The 21,459-nt window shown below is 53.0% G+C and overlaps 1 protein-coding gene across 1 annotated transcript in view; it reads left to right on the top strand.

Moving 5' to 3' along the window:
• Positions 1-21,459, top strand: part of RYR2 (ryanodine receptor 2) — a 232,928-nt gene that overhangs the window by 142,076 nt on the left and 69,393 nt on the right. The window contains 11 exon segments of the mRNA XM_029047213.2: positions 995-1,070; positions 4,167-4,293; positions 5,102-5,217; positions 7,094-7,158; positions 7,874-7,995; positions 10,783-10,832; positions 15,796-15,856; positions 16,526-16,764; positions 17,333-17,414; positions 19,627-19,757; positions 20,170-20,502. Of these exon segments, the coding sequence (XP_028903046.1) occupies positions 995-1,070; positions 4,167-4,293; positions 5,102-5,217; positions 7,094-7,158; positions 7,874-7,995; positions 10,783-10,832; positions 15,796-15,856; positions 16,526-16,764; positions 17,333-17,414; positions 19,627-19,757; positions 20,170-20,502 (1,402 nt within the window).

The following is a 21,459-nucleotide window of genomic DNA, read 5'->3' on the forward strand; positions in this document are numbered from 1 at the left end:
GGTTAATTTTTTTTTTTCTCTCTCTTGCAAAGGGGCCCCGTGGAAGGAGTTGAATTCGCTAACTTTGTCACAGACTCTGTGACCTTTAACAAGTGGCGGGACCTCTCTGGACCTCGGTTCCCCGTCCGTAAAATGGGGATGATAATAGGTGTCCCTCAACAGAAATATTGTGAGAGTAGAGAAGAGAGATGCGAAAGCGTCTTGCCTTCACTGGAGAAAATGTCGCTGGATAGGACCCGAGATGCATGGGGGAGGCAGCAGAGCCTAGTGGAAAGAGCACGGGCCTGGGAGTCAGAGGATCTGGGTTCTAATCCCGGCTCCCTTGTGTGACCTTGGGAGAGTCACTTAAACTTCTCCTATTACCTATTTATTATTATAGTGTACTCTCCCAAGAGCTTAGAACAGTGTTTTGCACACAGTAAGTGCTCAGTAGATACATATAAATGAATGAATAAAAGATCTGTGCCTCAGTTCCCCTGTTTTCCTTCCTATTTATTCTGTGAGACCTTTGTGGGGCAGGGACTGTGTCCAACCTAATTGTATCTATCCCAGCCCCTAGGACAGTGTGTGACACATGGTATGCGCTCAACAAATACTGAAAAGAAAACCCCAAGCCCCCTCAACAAAAAACCATCCAAAAAGCAACCAGTAACAAGAAACTGGAAGTGCCAGATATATCTGGGAGAAAATAAAGACCAAAATCCACCTCTCCAGGCAAAACACTTTTCAATAATGGAGACGGATTTCAGTTGTAGGGGTCCGTGTTGAGCTTTTCACCCGAAAATTTAGTTCTGTTGTTGCCGTTGTCGGAGCCAGAGAGAAGCCTAATTTGTCAGAAAGAACATTACCATCCGCCATTAGGTTGTGATTTTAATGAACATTTCGGTCACACCCCACTGGAGAACTTTCCGTTTTGTCTAAACGCTGTTCCTCGGCCTCACTAATTAAAACGGGTCATTACCGCTCACTCCATTAATCCCTGCGATCTTTGCAGGCCATGGCAGAAATAATGGCAGAAAATTACCACAACATATGGGCAAAGAAAAAGAAAATGGAACTGGAGGCGAAAGGTAGCTGTATTTCATCTCCTTCTTGAAATTTATGTGCCCCACTGCCACAGGGGGTGGCGGGTGGGGGGGGGGGGGTCCATCCTGGGCCTCATGTTTCTTGGGAAGCAGTGCGGTCTAGTGGTCAGAACCCAGGCCTGGAAATCAGAAGGACCTGGGTTCTAATCCCCGCTCCGCCGCTCGTCTGCTGTGGGAGGCTGTAAATCCCCCTCTAGACTCGTTGTGGGCAGGGAATGTGTCTTTTATATTGTCCTCTCCCAAGCGCTTAGGACAGCGCCCCGCACACAGTAAGCACTTAATAATTGTGACTGATCGATCTTGGGCAAGTCGCTTCACTTCTCTGTCTGTCAGTTACCTCAGTTGTTAAAATGGGGATCCAGCCTGGGAGCCCAGTGTGGGACATGGGCCGCGTCCAACCCGATTAGCCCCTATCCACCCCGGCGCTTAGTACAGAGCCTGGCACCTAGAAAACGCTGAACAATACCGCAATTATAAATTATTCTTATTTGTCAGCTGTGGACCCTGGGGTGGGAGAGACACCGGGAGTGCAGGCGCTGAGTTACCTGCCAACCGATGGTGTCCGAGGCTGTAAGGAAGCCGGTTCCCTTCTGAGACCAGGATTACCGCTGTCCCGCGAGGACTTTTAGGTTTTCTCCCTGAGAGATTCTTTTCCAGCCCGGCTTTACTGGTTTCTCAACGCAGACCCTCCTCCTCTCCCCCCGTAACTATTGGGGTCCACTGTCTCCCCCTCGGGAAAGCGGACACACGGACCCTAAAGCCCCGAGCTGCTCGGGGAGGGGCCGGGAAATCCTGTCGTGAGTCCCACTCTAGGCTAAGCTCCTTCTGAACTGGGAATTTATTCAATCGTAATTATGAAGTGCTTACTGTGTGCAGAGCACTCTACTAAGCGCTTGGAAAGTACAGTGCAACAATAAAGAGCGACAATCCCTGCCTGCAATGAGCTTACAGCCTAGAGGAATGTGTCTGTTATATCGTGTATATATATAATAATTGTGGTATTTGCTAAGAGCTTACTATGCGCCAGGCACTGTACTAATCGCTACGGTGGGTACAAGAAAATCGAGTCGGGCACAGTCCCTTTCCCATGTGGGGCTCACGGTCTCAATGCCCATTTGTCGGTTGAGGTAACTGAGGCCCAGAGAAGTGAAGTGACTTGCCCCAGGCCACCCAGCAGACTAGTGGTGGAGCCAGGATTAGAACACATGACCTGCTGATTCCCAGGCCCGGGCTCTGTCCATTATGCCATGCTGCTTCTCTCTCTCTATATTGTACATATATTGTTATATTGTATATACATATATAGTATATATATATATATATAGTTATACTGTACTCTCCCAAACGCTTGGTACAGTGCTCTGCACGCAGTAAGCACTCAATAAATACAATTGACCGACTCAGTCACCATCAGTCAAATCGGTCACTCGTATTTGTTGAGCACTTACTGTATACAGAGCACTGTGCTAAGCACTTGGGGGAGTTCAGTAGAACAGTGTTGTCAGACTGGCACCTAGCCCACAACGGGTTTACAATCTAGAGGTGGAGACAGACGCCAATGTAAAAAAAAACAAACGGTTACAGATATGCGCATCAATTCCGTGGGCCTGAGGGAAAGGTGAAAAAGGAGTGCAGATCCAAAGTCAAGGGTGACGCAGAAGGGAGTGGGGGAAGAACTCTTGGAAATGTGCTTTTAATAAGGCTTTGAAGGTGGGGAGAAGGATCGCCGGCCGGATACGAAGAGAGAGGGTGATCCTGGCCCGAGACGGGACGTGGGCGATAGGTCGGTGGTGAGATTAACGAGATGGAGGTCGGTGAGGAGTTGGCATTAGAGGAGCGAAGTGCGCGGGCTGGGTTGGAGTAGGAAGGCAGCGAGGTGAGGTAGGAGGGAGTAAGGGGATTGAAGGCTTTAAAGCCGACGGTGAGGAGTTTCTGTTTGATGCGGAGGTGGACCGGGCACCCGCTGGAGGGTCACGAAGAGCGGGGAGACGTGGCCTGGGTGTTTTTGTAGAGAAATGACCCGGGCAGCAGAGTGAAGTATGGATTGGAGTGGAGAAAGACAGATGGCAGGGAGGTCAGCGGGGAGGCTGATGCAGTAATCAAAGGAGAGAGGATAAATGCTGCGATTAACATAATAGCAGTTTGAGAGGAGAGGAAAGGGCGGGAAGCAGCGTGGCTTAGTGGAAAGAGCCCGGGCTTGGGAGTCAGAGGTCATGAGTTCGAATCCCAGCTCTGCCACTTGTCAGCTGTGTGACTGTGGGCGAGTCACTTCACTGCTCTGTCCCTCAGTTCCCTCGTCTGTAAAATGGGGATTAACTGTGAGCCTCACGTGGGACAACCCGATGACCCTGTATCTACCCCAGCGCTTAGAACAGTGCTCTGCACATAGTAAGCGCTTAACAAATACCAACATATATATATCTATATCTTGCAAGCCTATAGGATTTGGCATCAGATTGAGTGTGTGAGTTGAATGAGAGAGAGGAGTTGAGAAAAATCACCAAGGTTACAGGCTTGTGAGACAGGTAGGGTGGTGATGCTGTCTACAGTGGTGGGCATGGGGGACAGGGACTGTACCCAGCCTGATTAACTTGCCTCTACCTCAGCATTTATACAGTGCCTGGTACAAAGTGAGCGCTTAACAAATCCCATTAAAAAAAAAACAAAACCCAAAACGATTCAACACGGCTAGTCTCACCTTGCAGGGCTGTGGTTTTTGAGTTTCACAAACCAGTCAGCAGGAGAGTTATCAGTCCAGTTCAGGTACTATTCTCAGAAGGACGATAAACCGCGGGCAGCGTGAGGGACTGCGGAGCGGCGAGCACGCCGGAACACCCCTCTCGGGTCATTGAGAGAAGCCGTGTCTCGGAGAAGCAACGTGGCCTAGTGGAAGCGGGAGAGGAGGGGCCCGGGCCCTGGTTGTTGTGGGAGACGAAGGGGTGTCTGGGGTCACGGCCGAAAGGAAGGGGTGTTTGAGGCCTGAGTCGAGAGGAAGCGCTTTCGGGGGTCGACGGGGAGAGGAAGGGGTGTCAGAGGTTGATGAGGAGCCCCTCAGCTGCTCCTAACGCCGCTCTCTTCTAGTTGGCGGGGGAAACCACCCGTTGCTGGTGCCCTATGACACCCTGACCGCCAAGGAGAAAGCTAAGGACCGCGAGAAGGCCCAGGATATCCTCAAGTTCCTGCAGATCAACGGCTATACTGTGTCCAGGTAGGAGCCTGACGCCCCCATGGAGGGCTGAAGAGTGGAGGCTGGGGGGCCGGGGCCCCTCATCCATCGATCTATCCATCAGTGGTATTGATTGAGCACTTGCTATGGGCAGAGCATTGATGGCAACAAGGTCTGGAGACGTGGCTTCTATCCCGTTTCCGCCACTGGCCCGCTCTGGGACCGGGCAGCTCACTGAACCACTCTGAGCCTCAGTTACCTCATCTGTAAAATGGGGATTAAGACCGTGAGCCCCATGTGGGGCGGGGATTGTGTCCAACCTGATTAGCTTGTATCTACCTCAGCGCTTAGTACAGCGTCCCACACACAGTAGGTGCTTAATAAATGCCATATAAAAAAGAAAGGGTGAGTGAGCTTCTGTGGGTCTCAGTTTCCTCGGCTGTTAAATGGGAATCGTGATCTCCATCTCTTTCTGCTCCCCAGAGATGGCACCTGAAATAATAACGTGAAAAAGTTATCTGAAGTCAAGGTGTAATTATTTTCAGACCTGGCTTCCATTTGGCTCCTTTGAACTGTAAACTTTTCCTGCAGACTGTGAGCAGGGAATGTGTCTGTTATATTGTTAACACTGTATTCTCCCAAGTGCTTAGTACGGTGCTCTGCACACACCAAAAGCTCAATAAATATGATGGACTGATTGACTGGCTAATACTTTTAGGCTCCACAGTGTGGGTGGTCATCCGGGTCAAAAATCGCAGGCAAACTAACCGAACTCCAGCAGCCCGGGAAACTTTGGTCCATCTGCCCGGCTGGCGAGGAATTATTTTTCTGTCTCGTGCCTTCTTTTCAGGGGTTTCAAGGATTTGGAAATGGACACCCCATCCATAGAAAAACGCTTCGCCTACAGCTTCCTGCAGCAACTCATCAGATACGTGGATGCGGCTCATCAGTACATTCTGGAGTTTGGTAGGGTATCACAGTCCTGTTCGGGTTTTTGGCTACTTGAGCCGGGGGCCTGAGACGAGGAGTTTGTTTATTTGATCGTATTTGTTAAGCACTTACTGCGTGTCAAACACCGTTCTAAGGGCCGGGGTAGATGCAGAGCCAATTAGGTTGGAAACAGTCCCTGGTGCCGCACGGGGCTCAAAGGGATGGAGAAAAACTTGTATCTGTGAGTGGGTGAAATAGAGAGAGACAGAGAGTGTGTGTAAGCATGATTCTGAATGGGTCTGCGTGTAAGAGTTTCCTGGATGTGGGTACGTATAAGCGGAAGGTGAATGGAGGTTGAATCTGGGCACGTTGATTTCTTTGAAAGGGCGATTCTAGTGGCAAACCTCACTCCAGGTCGCTTTATTATTATTATTATTATGGTTAATAATAATGACAGTAATCATGGTATTTAAATGCACCGTACTAAACTCCGGGGTAGATACGAGATAATCAGGTTGGACACCGTCCCTGTCCCACGCGGGGCCCGCAGTCTTAAGCCGGGAGGGAGAACGGGTATTTACTCTCCGTTTTACGGATGAGGGAACCGAGGCCCAGAGGAGCGAGGTGACTTTCCCAGCAGTAGAGCTGGGATTGGAACCCGTGTCTCCCGACTCACAGGCCTGTGGTCTTTCTACTAAGCGAGGCCGTGCCGCTGCCTCAGTTTCACGGGGGAAGGCTGTTTACCTCAGTCGGGGCATTCTGAAGCGTTCGTCGGAGAGGTTTACCGTGTCGAACAGATAGAAAATAGGATTGCAGAGCTTCCAAGACCGGTTGTTCGTCTCACCCCTGGATAGGGAGGACATCGCTTGTTTCTGGGCCGTGGTTTAGTATTTGGGGTATTCTTCTGTCTGCAGACAAACGCACCTCTTATTCACTGAAAGGCCTTCGCACCTGCCAAAGGCTTCCGTGACGATCACTCCGATTCTTGGCGGTCCGATCTCACCGCCTAAAGCTTGCCCTCCCCGGGCTCTGTCTCCCGGGTGTTCGGGGACGGCCCGCCATTCGTTCGGCTCTGGAATCTCAAGATGGGATCCCGGGATTTGAAGCGGGGGAGTGGGGAGGAGTTCTCCGGGACTGAATCCTTTTCAAATTCCCTTGCTTCCCGGTCCTCCCCCTGTAAACGTCCTCTATGAATGGGCCTGGGGAGTTTGGGAAAATGTTGGTTGAAGTAAACAAGCAGGGGGACCCTAAGGGCTCAACTCTTCATCGAAAAATGCTTCTCTGGAATTTCAATCACGTTCTCTCCGAATTCCCGTCCTCGGTGCTTTCATCCCAAAGGAGAGAGAGAAGCGGTTTGGCCCAGTGCTTCGCACACGGGCCCGGGAGTCAGAAGGTCATGGGTTCTAACTAACTCCGGCTCCACCACTTGTCTGCTGGGTGACCTTGGGCAAGTCACCACACCTCCCTGTGCCTCAGTTACCTCATCTGTAAAATGGGGATTGGGACCGTCAGCCCCACGCGGGGCAGGGACGGCGTCCAATCTGATTTGCCTGTATCCACCCCGGCACATAGTACAGTGCCTGGCACAAAGCGAGCGGCCAACAAATACCATTATTATTATTATTAGTGGAAAGAGCTCGGGTCTCGGAGTGAGGAAACCTCTGTTTCGATCTCGGCTCCGACCCCCTGACTGCTGTGGGATTTTGGGCAAGTCTCTCGACCTTTCGGCTTCTCCGTCTTCTCACCTGCAAAAAGGGGATTCGATAGCTGTCTTCCCTGCCCACTGAGTCTATGAGCCCTCCGTTGGACAGGGACGGTGTGGGACCTGATTTTCTTGTCCCCGGTGCGGTACTTGACGCTCGATAAAGGTTTGGACGGCCCACAACCATCTAAAAACTCTTCATCTCTACAGATGGGGGCAGCAGGAGCAAGGGAGAGCATTTTCCCTACGAACAAGAAATCAAGTTCTTCGCCAAAGTACAGTAGCTCCTTTTTCTTGTCTTTCTGCCGCGGGTGCTGCCGGTTCAGAAAACACTCTCTCCCCTGATCAAAACGGACTTCTTTTACCCAGTCTACCCCAAGTTTTCCAGCTCGAGAACCTCCATACGCGTACTTGAGGGAATTCATTTCACCTTTTCCCTCACAACTTTATTCTTAGTCGACTCCCACTCTCATTCTACCTCACGTGAGTCATTTAACGGAGAGAGCCAGGAGGGTGGCTGATCCAGTCTGATCCTATTTGTCTGATTGCGAAGGATCACGGAATTTAAAAAATCCCCTTCGATTCCTTTCTTTTAAAGGGTGTTGGTTTTTTAAGGCTACTACTCTATTGGGGGAAAAATCAAATTTAGGATTCGTTTAATAAGGAAGAACAGAGCTGGAGGAAGACAGTCTTCCTGTGTCGTGCCTGTGACAGTCAATCGGAAGTATTTATTGAGCACCCACTGGGTGCGGAACGTTGCAGTAAACCGTGGGAGAGTAGAATATTCACCCCTTCCTCAGTCCCACAGCACTTATGCCCATATCCATAATTTATTTATTCACATTAATGCCTGTCTCTCCAGACTGTAAGCTCTCCGTGGCAGGGAACGTGTCTGTTGTACTCTCCCAAGCGCTTAGTACAGAACTGTGCACACAGTAGGTGCTCAGTAAATACGATCGAATGAACAAATGCTTTTGGGCTTCCTCTCAGGTCGTGCTTCCTCTCATCGATCAGTATTTCAAAAACCACCGCCTCTACTTCCTTTCTGCCGCGAGCAGGCCGCTGAGCACGGGGGGCCACGCGTCCAACAAGGAGAAGGAAATGGTGACAAGGTAAGCCATCCTCTCCTTCCCTCTCCAGTGCAGCAGGGCCGGGAAACTCTGCTTCCTTGGGTGGACCCGGCGAGAGACGGGTAGAAACTGCTTTTTCCCCCAAACAGTGGCACAAAGAACTGGAACGTATCGCTCGAAAGCTTCGATCCCGTGTTTCAGGGTGAGAATGCAGGGAAGCAAGCGGGAAAGCATCCCGGGCTGTGAATTTTCACCGTTTCGGTTCTAGAATTGTTGTCTTCGATCAAACTTGTTTCTCCACCGGGCCCGGGAACCCAGATGGGGACGCACGCCCATCCTTTCATCATCCACCGTCATCGATGCTATTTATCGAGCGCTTACTGTGTGCTGAGCAGTGTACCAAGAGTCTGGGAGAGCACAAGACAGCGGAGTCGGTAGACGCGCTCCCTGCTCACAATGAGCTTGCAGTCTAGGGGGGGAGATGGACATTAATATAAACATTTCTGTTGCCGAACTGTACATTCCAAGCTCTTAGTACAGTGCACATAGTAAGCGCTCAATAAATACTATTGAATGAATAAACAATTTATAATTTAAAGATATAGAACGATGATGGTATATGTTAAGTCCTTACTACGTGTCCAGCGTCTTTCTAAGCACTGTGCGTAAGTGATGTGGGGGGTGAGTTCGTTGAGGGCAGGGAATATGTCATTGTAGTGTACTCTCCCAAGCGCTTAGCACTGTGCTTTGCACGCAGTAAGCACTCGATAAATACGACTGAATGAAAGAATGAATGAATGAGAGTGGCGGGTGGGTCAAATAACAAATGCCCAGAGGTCACGGATTCAGGAATATTCCTTTATCTACATAGCTCTCGGGATCCGTTTATTGTTATATTGTGCTCTCCCAAGTGCTTAGTGTGCAGCGCTAGGCTCAATAAATACAACCGAATGAATGGATGGATGGATGAGCCCCAATTTCTCTCCCACCTGCAGGAGCTGGTGTTTTGAACTAGCCCACAAGCCGGAAATAGGTGATCTTCCCAAAGACGGACCGAGTAACTGGGGCAGGTTAATAATAATGATGATAATCACGGTATGAAGCGCTTACTATGCGCCAAGCACCGTTCTCCGCCCTGGGGTAGATACAAGGCGAGCGGGTTGGACCCAGAGGGGAGCCGATGAGAGGACAGAAGGTGGATCTGGAGGCCCCGCGTGAATGGGACCGCCGGTTCGATTATGTTAACAGTCGATAGGTCGGTCAATCACGCGGAAGTCCTGACCACCTACCGTGTGCAGAGCACTAAACTAAGCGCTTGGGAGAGTTCAGTAGAGTGAGAAGATAGGCTCCCTGCCTCGAAGGAGTTTGCGGTCTGGGAGGGGAGACAATCATTTGATAGCGTTTGTGGAACACCTGTTGGGTGCAGAGCACTGTACTAAGCGATCGGGAAAGTACAAGAGAGTCGGAAGACCCGATCCCCGCCTTCGAGGGGCTTACGGTCCAGAGATCTCACTCTGGTTTCTGGGCAACGAGCGGATGCGTCTGGAAGCTCTCCGGGGAAATTCAGACTCAGTTTTAATCCGGTTTACGAAGCTTCGTGTAGGCGGGCTTCTGGCTTCCGACAAAGACATCACCGCTGCCGAAGCAACCCCTTTCTTTAGCCCGGAAAATTGGTAACGATAATAATAATCACTGCGGCGTCTGTTAAGCGCCTACCACGTACCAAGCGCTGTACTAAGCGATGGGATAGGTACAAGCTAATCGGGTCGGACACAGTCCCCGTCTCACAGTTGGCTCACGGTCCCCTGAGTCCTGCTTTACAACCACCGGCCTTTGCCATCCACATTCAATTTCCTTTCAACTGAAATTGACGTTCCAGGATGGAAACAGACACTACTCCAGTCCCTCGGCGCTGACACAGCGGCTCCGCCACTTGTCTCTTGGGTGACCTTGATCAGGTCACTTCTCTGTGCCTCGGTTACCACATCTGGAAAATGGGGATGAAGACCGTGAGCCCCAGGTGGGACAGGGACTGCATCCAACCTGATTAGCTTGTGTCTGCCCCGACATTCAGTGCCATCCCTGGCACATAGTAAGCGCTTGACAAATGTCATTTTGGTTAAAAAAAAGAAGGTCTTGCCCTCTGAGTACCAGCCTTATATTTCATTTCCTTTTGGTGCCCACCTCAGTGGTATTTACTGAGCGACTATCTAGTGCAGAGGACTATACTAGGCGCTTGGCTTATAGAACAGTGCCCAGAGCTTAGGACGGTGCTTGGCACGTAGTTGGCGCTTAACAAATACCGTCATTATTATTACAGTGGAGTAAGTCGGTACACTCCCCGCCCTCAAGGAGCTTCCAGTCTACTGGGTGCAGAGCACCGTACTAAGCGCTTGCAAAACGACAACCGAGAAAGTGGATATGATGGCTGCCTCCAGGGCGCTTTCAATCTAGGGAGGAGGCGAAGGGTTTTCTCTCTGCCACCCTGCCAGGATCCTTTCCCAGTAGGTGTCGTAGAGGTTGCTTTTATATTCATTAGCTCTGTTTTGGATTTTTTTGGTCGTTGTTTCTTCCGATACGTGCTTACTTAACCCCGTTTGTTCAGGGTTTGCCCCGAAAGGAGTTTCTCCGGTACCTCTCGCCCCACTTCCCTCTCAAAGAATCGGTTCTCTCTGCGTGACATCGTGTGGCTTTTTTTCCGCTCGTATACCAGCTGTTTATTTTTCTTTTCTTCTCCCTTTTCTCCTCCGTCCCCCCTTCCTCTCTTCTCCCTCCCCCTCCCTCCCTCCCCGGCCTCCCTTTTGTCTTTTGTTTTTCCTTCGTCTTCAGCCTGTTCTGCAAACTTGGAGTTCTTGTCAGGCATAGGATTTCACTGTTTGGTAAGGAGCCCCTGGCCGGGTCTTGCTTTGGGTCCCGGTCGGAGCATGAATGCACGAGTGTCTCACTGCATGCCCCGTCTCCGCCGCCCCTCGGACGGGCTCTAGGCCGGGGCGGTCCGGGGGGCCGGGGCGGCCCTCCCTCCGTGACTCCGGTCAGCCCACCGACCCGCCGGGCCCCCCGAAGGCGCGGGCAGGCTCGGACTGCTCGCTCAAGCGCCCTTGCGACAGTCGGTCGGTCGTGTTTATTCAGCGGTCACTCTGCGCAGAGCACTGTGCTGAGCAATTGGGAGAGCGATGCTACTGATGCCCGTGGACTCGTTCGGATGTCTGTGTCTCCTCTTCTAGACCGTGAGCCCGATGTGAGCGGGGATTGTCTCTGTCTGTTGCTGAACTGTACTTCCCAAGCGCATGGTACAGTGCTCTGCACCCAGTAAGCGCTCAGCAAGTACGATAGAATGAGTGAATGAATGAGAGTCCGATATAACGATGTAACAGCCACAGTCCCTGCCTTTCAGTGAGCTTCCAATCTGGTCGGTCGCATTTGTCGAGCGTTTACTCTGTGCTGAGCACCGTACTGAGCACTCGGGAAGGGAAAGTAGAACAGCGTAGGAGACGCGTTCCCTGCACAGAGTGAGCTTCCAGTCTAATCGGTCGGCCGGTCGTATTTATTGAGCGCTTTCTGTGTGCAGGGCACTCTTCTAAGCACTTGGGGGAGTCCCATATAGCAGTATTACGGACGTATTCCCGATCCATGGTGAGCTTCCAGTCTAGCCGGTTTGTCGGTCGTATCGATGGAGTCCTTTCCGGGGGCAGAGCACTGCACTAAGTGGTTGGGAGAGGACACTGGAACAATATATAACGGACCCATTCCCTGCCCACAGAGAGCTTACAGCGTAGCGGTGTTTAGTGGGTGGTTTCTGCTCCAGAGGATCCCGTGTCGGCATTCCGGAGACGGACGGGCTTCCGGGGCCGGGTGCCGAGCCTGGCCCGAGGGCTCCCGGCCGACGACACCCGGCCCCTCGCTGGATTTTCCATCCGAGACCGCCGTGGACCTGGGCGGTCCCAGCTCCGTCACTTGTCTGCCGTGTGACCTTGGCCAAGTGACTTGACTTCTCTGGGCCTCAGTTCCCTCATCTGACAAATGGGGTTTGACACTCTGAGTCCCACGTGGGACGGGGACTGTGACCAACCCGATTTGCTTATACCTACTCCCCTGCTTAGTACGGTGCCCGGCACATAGTAAGCGCTTAACAGATACCACAGTTCTTCTTATCTGGAGGCCCCGGGCCCGGTCCTGCAATCTCTCCTCGACCGCGGCCTCCTCGAGGAGTCTGAGAGCCTCGGGGCAGAGAATGAGTCTGTTAGATTGTCCTATTGGACTCCCCCAGGCGCTTAGTACAGCGCTGTGCACACAGGAAGCCCTCGGTAAATACCATCGACCGACTGACGAGCCGTCCAGCCCTCTTGCATCCGCTTCCCTTGGGTGCCAGAGCAGATGGGGGCACTGGGGCCGGGACGGAGGTGGCGAGCGGGGCCTGGGTGGTTTTCGCTTCCGAACGGATGTTTGGAATTAGGGACGGGCCATTCCAGCGTCCGCCTCCCCTGGGTTCGTTCCGTTTCCGCGGAGACCCGGACGCAGTTCCTCCAAGTCGGCGCGACAGTCTGTGCTACGTACTGAGCGCCTCCTGATGACAGAGCACTGTGCCCGAGCGTTTGGCGGAGTACAGTAGGGGTAAACACCGTCTACCGTATGCAGAGCACCGTTCTCAAATGCTTACGAGAGTTTAGGTGAAGGAAAAGTCGCGGTTCCATCCCTGTGTTTATGGTCCACAGGGGGCAGAGCACTGTACAGAGCACTTGGGAGCATGCCATACAGTCAGCAGAGTGCTCGCGCTCTAATAACTGCGGTATCTGTTAAGTGCTTACTATGTGCCAGGCACTGTATTAAACACTGGGGAATTATCCTGTCTTGTCCGGGAGTCACTGGAGGTGGCGATGGCCGTTTCGCGTCTCCACAGCTTGCTGCGTTTCTGCACCAGTGACTGTTTCTGAGAAGTGAAAGCAGGGCGTGATCCGCGTGATTTTCAAGACCTGGGCCATCTAGGGGAAGCAGCGTGGCCCAGTGCGTAGAGCCCGGGCCTAGGAGTCAGAAGGACCCAGGTTTTCACCCTGAGCTCTGCCGCTTGCCTGTTCTGTGACCTTGGGCCTGTCATTTCACCTCTCAGTTACCTCATCTGTAAAATGGAGATTGAGACTTGGAGCCCCATGTGGGACGTGGTCTGTGTCCGACCCGATTTCCGGCACTCGGTACGGTCCCCGGTACTGTAAGTAAGCGCTTAACAAATGCCACGGTTATTATGATTCTTATTCATATTATAAAACCTGGCATGACTCCAAAGATTACTCCTGCCCTCTGAAAAGAGGGAATGGTGCCAGGTGGAAAAAGTTTGGGTCTGAGAGGCTGAGAACTCGAATTCTAGCCTCAGCTCTGCCACTGGTCCTCTTTGTGGGTGTGGGTGTGGCCTAGGGTGAGGCACTAAAACTCTCTGGGCCTCAGTTTCCTCATCTGTGAAATGGGGTTGAAAACACCCCCCCCCTTCCTACCTCACGGGGCCGTCCGTCAGGATGAAGGTGAGATGTTGGTATTTGTTAAGCGCTTACTAGGTGCGGAGCACTGTTCTAAGCGCTGGGGTAGATACAGGGGAATCAGGTCGTACCCCGTGAGGCTCACAGTTAATCCCCGTTTTACAGATGAGGTAACTGAGGCCCAGAGAAGTCCAGTGACTCGCCCACAGTCACACAGCTGCCAAGTGGCAGAGCCGGGATTCGAACCCATGAGCCCTGACTCCCAAGCCCGGGCTCTTTCCAGGGAGCCAGATGTTGCCCATCACCTGCAAATGCTGTACATATACAAGCGGTTACCTTCATCGTTGTCATTATGGTTTGTAATTGAGATCGGCTTAAAATCTACATGTTCCATCAGGCCCTGGATTTAATCCCATCTGTTGTTTAGAGAACGAAGGATTAACAGTCTCTTTAGTACAGCGATGATATTAAATCTGGCCCACCAGCCTCACTCCAACACTGAGGATTCCAAAAATAATAATAATTATGGTGCCGGTTAAGCGCTGTTCTGAACGCTGAGGTAAATACAACCTATTCAGGTTGGACGCAGTCTCTGTCCCCCAAGGGGCTCACGCTCTTAATCCCCATTTTACAGATGAGGTTACTGAGGCCCAGAGAAGTGCTGTGACTTGCCCAGGATCACACGGCGAACAGGTGGTGGAGCTGGGATTAGAACCCAGGCCCGTGCTCTATTCGCTGAGTCACAGTGCTTCTCACAAAATATGCTTCCTTTTATTCTCGGGCCAGGTGAGTAGATGGAGGTAGGAAGAAACAATCCGTTTGGATATGGGAAAAAGATAGCCACACAGATCTGGACCGATTTCGGGACGTAGAACCACCGAGAGGTTCTTTCTCTAGCGTTTCTGTCCCATCGTAGGAGGGACAGTAACAAGTCGAGTCTCTGTAGGGGTTGCTAAAAGACAAATAATAAGAATGATAATTGTGACTTTTGTTTAGTGCTTTGTGCCAAGCAGCATGCCGGGGGCTAGAGTAGATAGAAAAAATTCAGATCGGACCCAGGCCCTGTCCCACATGGTTCTCACAGCCTAAGGGAGAGGAAGACCGGGAATTGAATCCTCATTTTACAGAGGAAACTGAGGCACAGAGTCGTTAGGCAACTTGCCTGCGGTCACACAGCGGGCAAGGGGCAGAGCTGGGATTAGGAGCCAGATATCTTGACTCCAGGGCCTGGGCTCTCCCTACTAGCCCATGCTGCTTCTCCGTATGATCCTGGCCTCTTCTCCGGACAAAACGCGGAGCCGGACCTTGCGGTCGTCCAAATAAAATCAGCCTCAAGGAGAGCGGGGGAAACAGAGTCATGACCAAAGAAGAGAGAAGGAGAGGTAGAGGACGGGGGCAGGAGAGACATCCTGCTTATTTCCAGAAGGAGGTCAGCCATCGGCATCTCCAGGCAAAAAGGCTCGGTGATCCGAGCTCGGGGCTAAGCTTTGGGAATTTCTGAGCTCTGGAGAGATTACTTTCGGAATCGCTCGGAAAGTAATTAGGGACTTAAAAATGTGATTGTCTCTTCCAACAATAATGGTTTCATCGTAGCCCTGTTCTCCCACAATACGCCACCTAATGAAAGTTGTGATGCGACTTGTTCTGTGAATCCAAAGAATTCAGTTGTTCTTAGGCAAAGGTATGATCCATTATGTAAATAGCGGGCTATTCCGGCTTTGGGATCGGTGACCTGAAAAGGGATGATTTTGGTGTTAGGAAATATTCGCGGCCCATAACGCTCCCAGCAATCCTTCAGGTGTGTTTTTTCTCCCCCCCCCCCCCACGAGAAATCCTACTCGTTTTTTGGGCCCTCCTAAGGTGAATGAGTCGATAATAATTACGGTGTTTTTTAAGCCCTCGCTATACGCCCAGCACTGTTCTAAGCGCTGGGGTATACACAAGTTAATCAGGTTAACTTGGCGGTTTCGGAGGAAGAATCGGCAGCATTCAGCTGTTGCTCGGGTGTGAGGAGTCCAGGAATACCCCGAGTCGGCTGCGTCTTAGCGGAATCCTGCCAGGACTCGGATAAACTCGCATCGAGACCGAGGGATTTCCGACGGTCAGGGAATGAGCGGGTTGGCGGGGGAGGACCCTCTCTCCCCAAAGCGCAAGCCGGATCGCTCACCTCCACCTTCCCGGGGGGCAGCTCGGACTTCCAGAGCGCATGGTTTTCGCCTTGACCGCTGAAAGCATCGCAACCAGTCCGGGTCCGGCGGTCTGGAGATTTAATCGTGGAAGATTCTGGCAGCGGGCCCCGTGTAGCTCGACGGATAGATGCTTCACCCCCCCACCCCCGACTCTGGTTAATCGGCAAATCGCTCTGCTTCTTCCGTAGGAAACGATGCCACGTCGATTGTCAACTGCCTCCATATTCTGGGACAGACCCTGGACGCGAGGTAAAAGGAGGGATGGGTTTTGTAAAACGAGATCGATGCTGATGGCGCTATTTGTTAAGCGCTTACTATGTGCCAAGCGCTTACTGAGCACTGGGGTGGATACACGATGATGATGATGATGGTATCGGTTAAGCGCTTACTATGTGCCAAGCACTGTCCTAAGCGCTGGCGTAGATACAGGGTGATCAGATTGCCCCACGTGGGGCTCGCAGGCTTCGGCCCCATTTTTCAGATGAGGGAACTGAGGCACAGAGAAATGAAGTGACTTGCCCAAAGTCACCCAGCTGACACGTGGCGGAGCCGGGATTAGAACCCGTGACTTGCGACACCCAAGCCCGGGCTCTTTCCGCTAAGCCACGCTGCTTCTCATCGTCAGGTCCCACGTGGAGCTCACGATCTAAGCGGGAGGGAGAACAGGAAATAAATCCCCATTTTGCGACTGAGCAAAGAAGTGAAGTGATTTACCCAAGGCTAAGACTGCGAGCCCCATGTGGGACAGGGACTGCGTCCAACCTGATTAGCTTGTGTCTACCCTGGAGCTCGGTACAGCGCCCAGCCTATAGTAAGCGCTTCAACAAATCCGCCGCCCCCACCAAAAAAAAAAAAGGGGAGGGTCACGCTTCCTCCTCCGTGGGGATTCTGAGCCGCACGGAATCCGATCCCGTGTAGGACGGTGATGAAGACCGGCATGGAGAGCGTGAAGGCCGCGTTGAGGGCGTTTCTGGAAAATGCCGCCAAGGATTTGGAGAAGACGATGGAGAACCTCAAACAAGGCCAGTTCACCCACACCAGGAGTCAGCCCAAGGGCGTGACGCAGATCATCAACTACACCACCGTGGCCCTCTTGCCGATGCTGTCGTCTCTGTTCGAACACATCGGGCAGCTGCAGTTTGGAGAGGATTTGATCCGTACGTGTCCCTCCCCCCGCGGGCCCTCATTCGTTCAGTTCAGTCGGTCGGCTTTATTGAGCATTTCCTGTGCGCAAAGCTCTGTCCTAAGCGCTTGGGAGAGGGCGACAGACTGATGAACAGGCGCCGTCCCTGCCCGCGACGAGCTCACGGTCTAGGGTCCTCGGGGCGAGCAAATGGGAGGTGGCCGGATCGTTCTCCCGTGGGGGAGGTGGCTTTTTGGAAGGGATTTGAAGCCGGTGGGAGGGGGAAGGGCAGTTCCAGGTTAGGGAGGGAGCTCCGGCTCGGAGACGGGACAGTGAGGAGCGAGAGATGTCGAAGAACTGATCCTGGGAGAGGTAAAAGCGTGAGCTAGGGTATGGTGGGAGGCGAGGGCGGCTCGGGAAGGTGGAGAGGGAGACCTTCCAAGCCACCGGGCAGGAGCGATTTTCTGCCCGTTTTATGGTTGCTGACCGTTGGGAAGCCGGTTTCCCCAAGTCTGCGGAGAAATTCTTCCTGGGTTCCCTGCTTAGTGGCGAGATAGGACGTTTAAGAGCAAGTTCCGTATTTTCCTTCCCTTTTTCTCCAGTGGAAGATGTTCAGGTGTCTTGTTACAGAATCCTGAGTAGCTTGTATGCCCTGGGTACCAGCAAGAGTATCTACGTGGAGAGGTAAGGTTAAAAATTCCTCGAAAATGGTGAATTCTACATGTGAGGGGCTTGCTGTCTGACTCCCTTCCTTTGTTTCCTTCTTCGTTTCTCTCTCTTTGCCTTCTCTCCCTCTCTCTTTCTCTGAAAGATGTCTATTTGCTCACCTGTCGTTCCGTAAGCGTCACAAGTAGTTAAATGCCCTTAGAGGATTTTCACTTTCCACATTTTCTCAGAATGAAATACCATATTAACTCAGAGAATTCAGGGAGCGCGTCTCCCAACTCTCTTGTGTCCCGTACACAGTAAGTGCTCAATAAATGCCATCGGTGATGATAATACGTTGTGGGCAGGGAGCGCGGCTACTGACTCTGTTGTATTCTCCCCTCCCAAGCGCTTGGCACGGTGCTCTGCAGAAAGTAAGCACTCAGTGGATATCACGGGCGATCATAGGCCCCTTTTTCGGCATCATTTGCACCCCCAAAACAGAGGTGACGCTGGGAATTGAGTGTAGCGATAAAGAGAGCAAGAGTCCAAGGTGGAGAAGAAGAAAGGAGGGGAAAATGAGGGGAAAGCTAAGAGGGGACATGAGCTTGTGCACACGAAACGGCGTCAGAACTTCCATGCGGATCTCCTTGCTCGGACCTCGATAGGCTCACATCCTTTTATTAGTGAGAAGTTGGACAGAGTCAGTCTTATCCCCGTCAAACCACCCAGAAAGGAGTATTTACTGAGTGCCTTCACGCAGGGCCCTGTATGTACTAAGTGCTTGGGAGGGTACAAGATAATTAGTGGAGGCAATCCCTCAAGGAGCTAGGAGAAAAGAAAACGATCTACGTGAATGGTTAAGTGCTGAATCGATCAGTCAGTGGTATTGATTGAGCGCCTACTGCTTGCAGGGCACTGTACTGAGCAGTCGGGAGAGTACATAGCAACAGATTTAGCACGCGCGTTCCCCGCCCGCAACGTTTTATCATCACCAAGGGTATTTACTGAGCGCTGACTATTGGCTAGGCACATAAACGTGGCTCTGTGGAAAGAGCCCGGGCTTTGGAGTCAGAGGTCGTGAGTTCGAATCCCAGCTCTGCCACTTGTCAGCTGTGTGACCGTGGGCGAGTCACTTCACTTCTCTGGGCCCCAGTTCCCTCATCTGTAAAATGGGGATTAAGACCGCGAGCCCCACGGGGGACGACCCGATTCCCCTGTGGCTACCCCAGCGCTTAGAACAGTGCTCTGCGCATAGTAAGCGCTTAACAAATACCGACATTATTATTATTATTATTATTATTATTAAACGTTTCGGGGCCGTCGGTGGGGTGAAGGCCAAGGGCACAGACAACGCAGGAGGAAGAGGGAGTTGGAGAAAAGAGGGCTTAATCCGGGAAGGCCTCTTGGGGGAGGAGATGTGACCTTAATAGTAAACTCGGCAGATCTGAAGTCGTGGACTATGCAAATCTGTCTGCGCAGAAATGCTACAGGTGCAGACTTCTAAGCCAAGTCACGCAGTCACTGTCTGCGATCTGAATGAACGATTCCGTAGCCCGCTATCTGTGAATGTGTGAATAATTAGTGGCTGCTGTTAAATGCTCACTGTGTGCCAAGCTTCGCACCGAGCACTGGAGCAGAGACGCGATCGTCTCTTCGGGTAAGAGTGGGATTTCGGTTACCCCGTGAAATCTTGGGGGACAATTTTTGGGTGGCCCCTTTTTTTTAATGGTATCTATCAAGTGCTTACTGCGGGCCAGGCGCCGTGCTAAGCGCTGCGGTGGATTCAAGCGGTCGGGTTGGACACGGTCCCTGTCCCACCCGGGGCTCACGGTCTTAATCCCCACTTTACGGATGAGGGAACCGGGGCCCGGCAAATTAAAGCGACTTGCCCAGTATCGCACAGCGGACAAGCGGTGAAGCTTGGGATTAGAACTCAGACTCCCAGACCCGGGATCTGTCCACTTGACCACCCCGTTTCTTTTATTCTTTCATTCCATCACATTTATCAAGCGCTCACTGTGTGCGGAGCACTCTACTAAGTACAGGGCGGAGTACAGTACGACAACTGACGGTTCAGACGGGGCAGGGGACGGCCATTAATATAAATAAATCAATCGGCCCCGTGCTTGCCCCGCCCGCTCGCCGAATGTGACGGAAGAAGAGCCACCTCTCGAAGCCCTGCGGATCTCGGTCTCTCTCTGCTTCTCTCGCCGTCTCCCACGGTCTCTCCCCGTCTCTCCCACTGCAGGCAGAGATCTGCCCTAGGAGAATGCCTGGCGGCTTTTGCCGGGGCTTTCCCCGTGGCGTTTTTGGAAACCAGCCTGAATCAGCACAATCCCTACTCCATCTACAACACCAAGACTCCGCGGGAGAGGGCGGGTACAGTCTGACTTTTGGAACCTTTGACCTTTCCCTCCCTCCTCCTCCTCCTCCTCCTCCGTGTCAAGGGGAGAGTCCATCTGTCTTCCCTCCCCCCCCCCGGGTATGGGTCAGCTCGCTCTGGGCGGGGAAAGTGTCTTGTTTATCGTTGCATCGCACTCCCCCAAATGCTTAGTGCAGCGCTCTGCACGCAGTAAGCGCTCAGTAAATTCAGCGGAATGAACGAATTGGTGTTCTCGACCACCCGCCGGTGCCGGCGTGAACAGGCAAAGCCCAGAGGAAGCTTTAATTAACTGGGGGATTGCTGGGCACTGTACTGAGCACCGGGCTGGGGAGAGGGCCGGCCGGGGCCCCCCCCCCCCCCCCCCCCCGACCGCTTTCAGTCTCCCCCAAGATTGCCCCCCGTCCGCAGCGCTGAACCTGCCCGACAGCGTGGAGGAGATGTGCCCCGGCGTGCCCACGCTGGAGAAGCTGATGGAGGAGATCATGGAGCTGGCGGAGTCGGGGGTGCGCTACGCCCAGATGCCTCACGTGATGGAGGTGATCCTGCCGATGCTGTGCAGCTACATGTCCCGCTGGTGGGAGTACGGGCCCGAGGGTCGGCCCCGGCCCGGCCCCCGCCCGGCCGAGCCCTGCTGCACCGCCCTCCGCTCCGACCACATGAACACCCTGCTGGGCAACGTCCTCAAGATCATCCACAACAACCTGGGCGTCGACGAGGGGGCTTGGATGAAGAGGCTGGCCGGTGAGGGGGACGGGGGCGGCGGCCGGGAGGGGGGCCGGGTCCTCGGCGGGGACTCGCCGCGGGCGGGGGTCGTGTCCACCGACCCTGTTGCGGCCTGCTCGCTCTGCGTGCGGTGAGCGCTCAACATGTAATCGTTATTATTATGGTATCCGTTAAGCGCTTACTAGATGCCTGAGCGCTGGGGGAGATACGAGGTAATCAGGTGGTCCCGCCGGGGCTCACGGTCTTAATCCCCATTTTACGGATGAGGTCACTGGGGCCCGGAGAAGTGAAGTGGCTCGCCCAAGGTCACACAGCAGACGAGTGGCGGAGCCGGGATTAGAACCCACATCCTCTGACTCCCAAGCCCGTGCTCTTGCCGCTAAGCCACGCTGCTTATTGACCGATCGAATAGCGACCCCCTTCTCCCACTGACCCCGTGGTCAGGGCGGTTTCCTGGGCACGGCGGCCGGAATTTTCCTTTTCGTGCTATTTATTAAGCGCCTATTACCGTACTAAGCACCGGGCTAGATACAGGATGATCAGGTTGGACACAGTCCCCGTCCCCCGCGGGGCTCACGGTCTTCGTCCCCGTTTTACAGATGAGGGAACCGGGGCCCAGAGAAGTAAAGTGACCTACCCACGGTCGCACAGCGGACGAGCGGCGGAGTTGGGATTGGAACCCGGGCCGTCTGACTCTGGGCCCCCGGCTCTATCCACTAGGCCACCCCGCTTCTCATCGCGGGCTCCGGGGTGCCTAGGAGGTCCCTGGGCTGGGGGGCTCTGGAACCAGTCGGGGCTTGCTGTCAGAGCCCCCCGCCCACCCCTCTCCCCAGTCAGAAGCACCTGTAGACTGTCACCTGGTTGTGAGCAGGGAATGTGTCCGTTTATTGTTGTATTGTCCTCTCCCAAGCGCTTAGTACAGCGCTCTGCACACGGTAAGCGCTCACTGAACGCAACCGAAGGAATGAATGAAAT

The sequence above is a fragment of the Ornithorhynchus anatinus genome, chromosome 19, assembly GCF_004115215.2.
Source record: "Ornithorhynchus anatinus isolate Pmale09 chromosome 19, mOrnAna1.pri.v4, whole genome shotgun sequence".
Lineage (NCBI taxonomy): Eukaryota > Metazoa > Chordata > Mammalia > Monotremata > Ornithorhynchidae > Ornithorhynchus > Ornithorhynchus anatinus.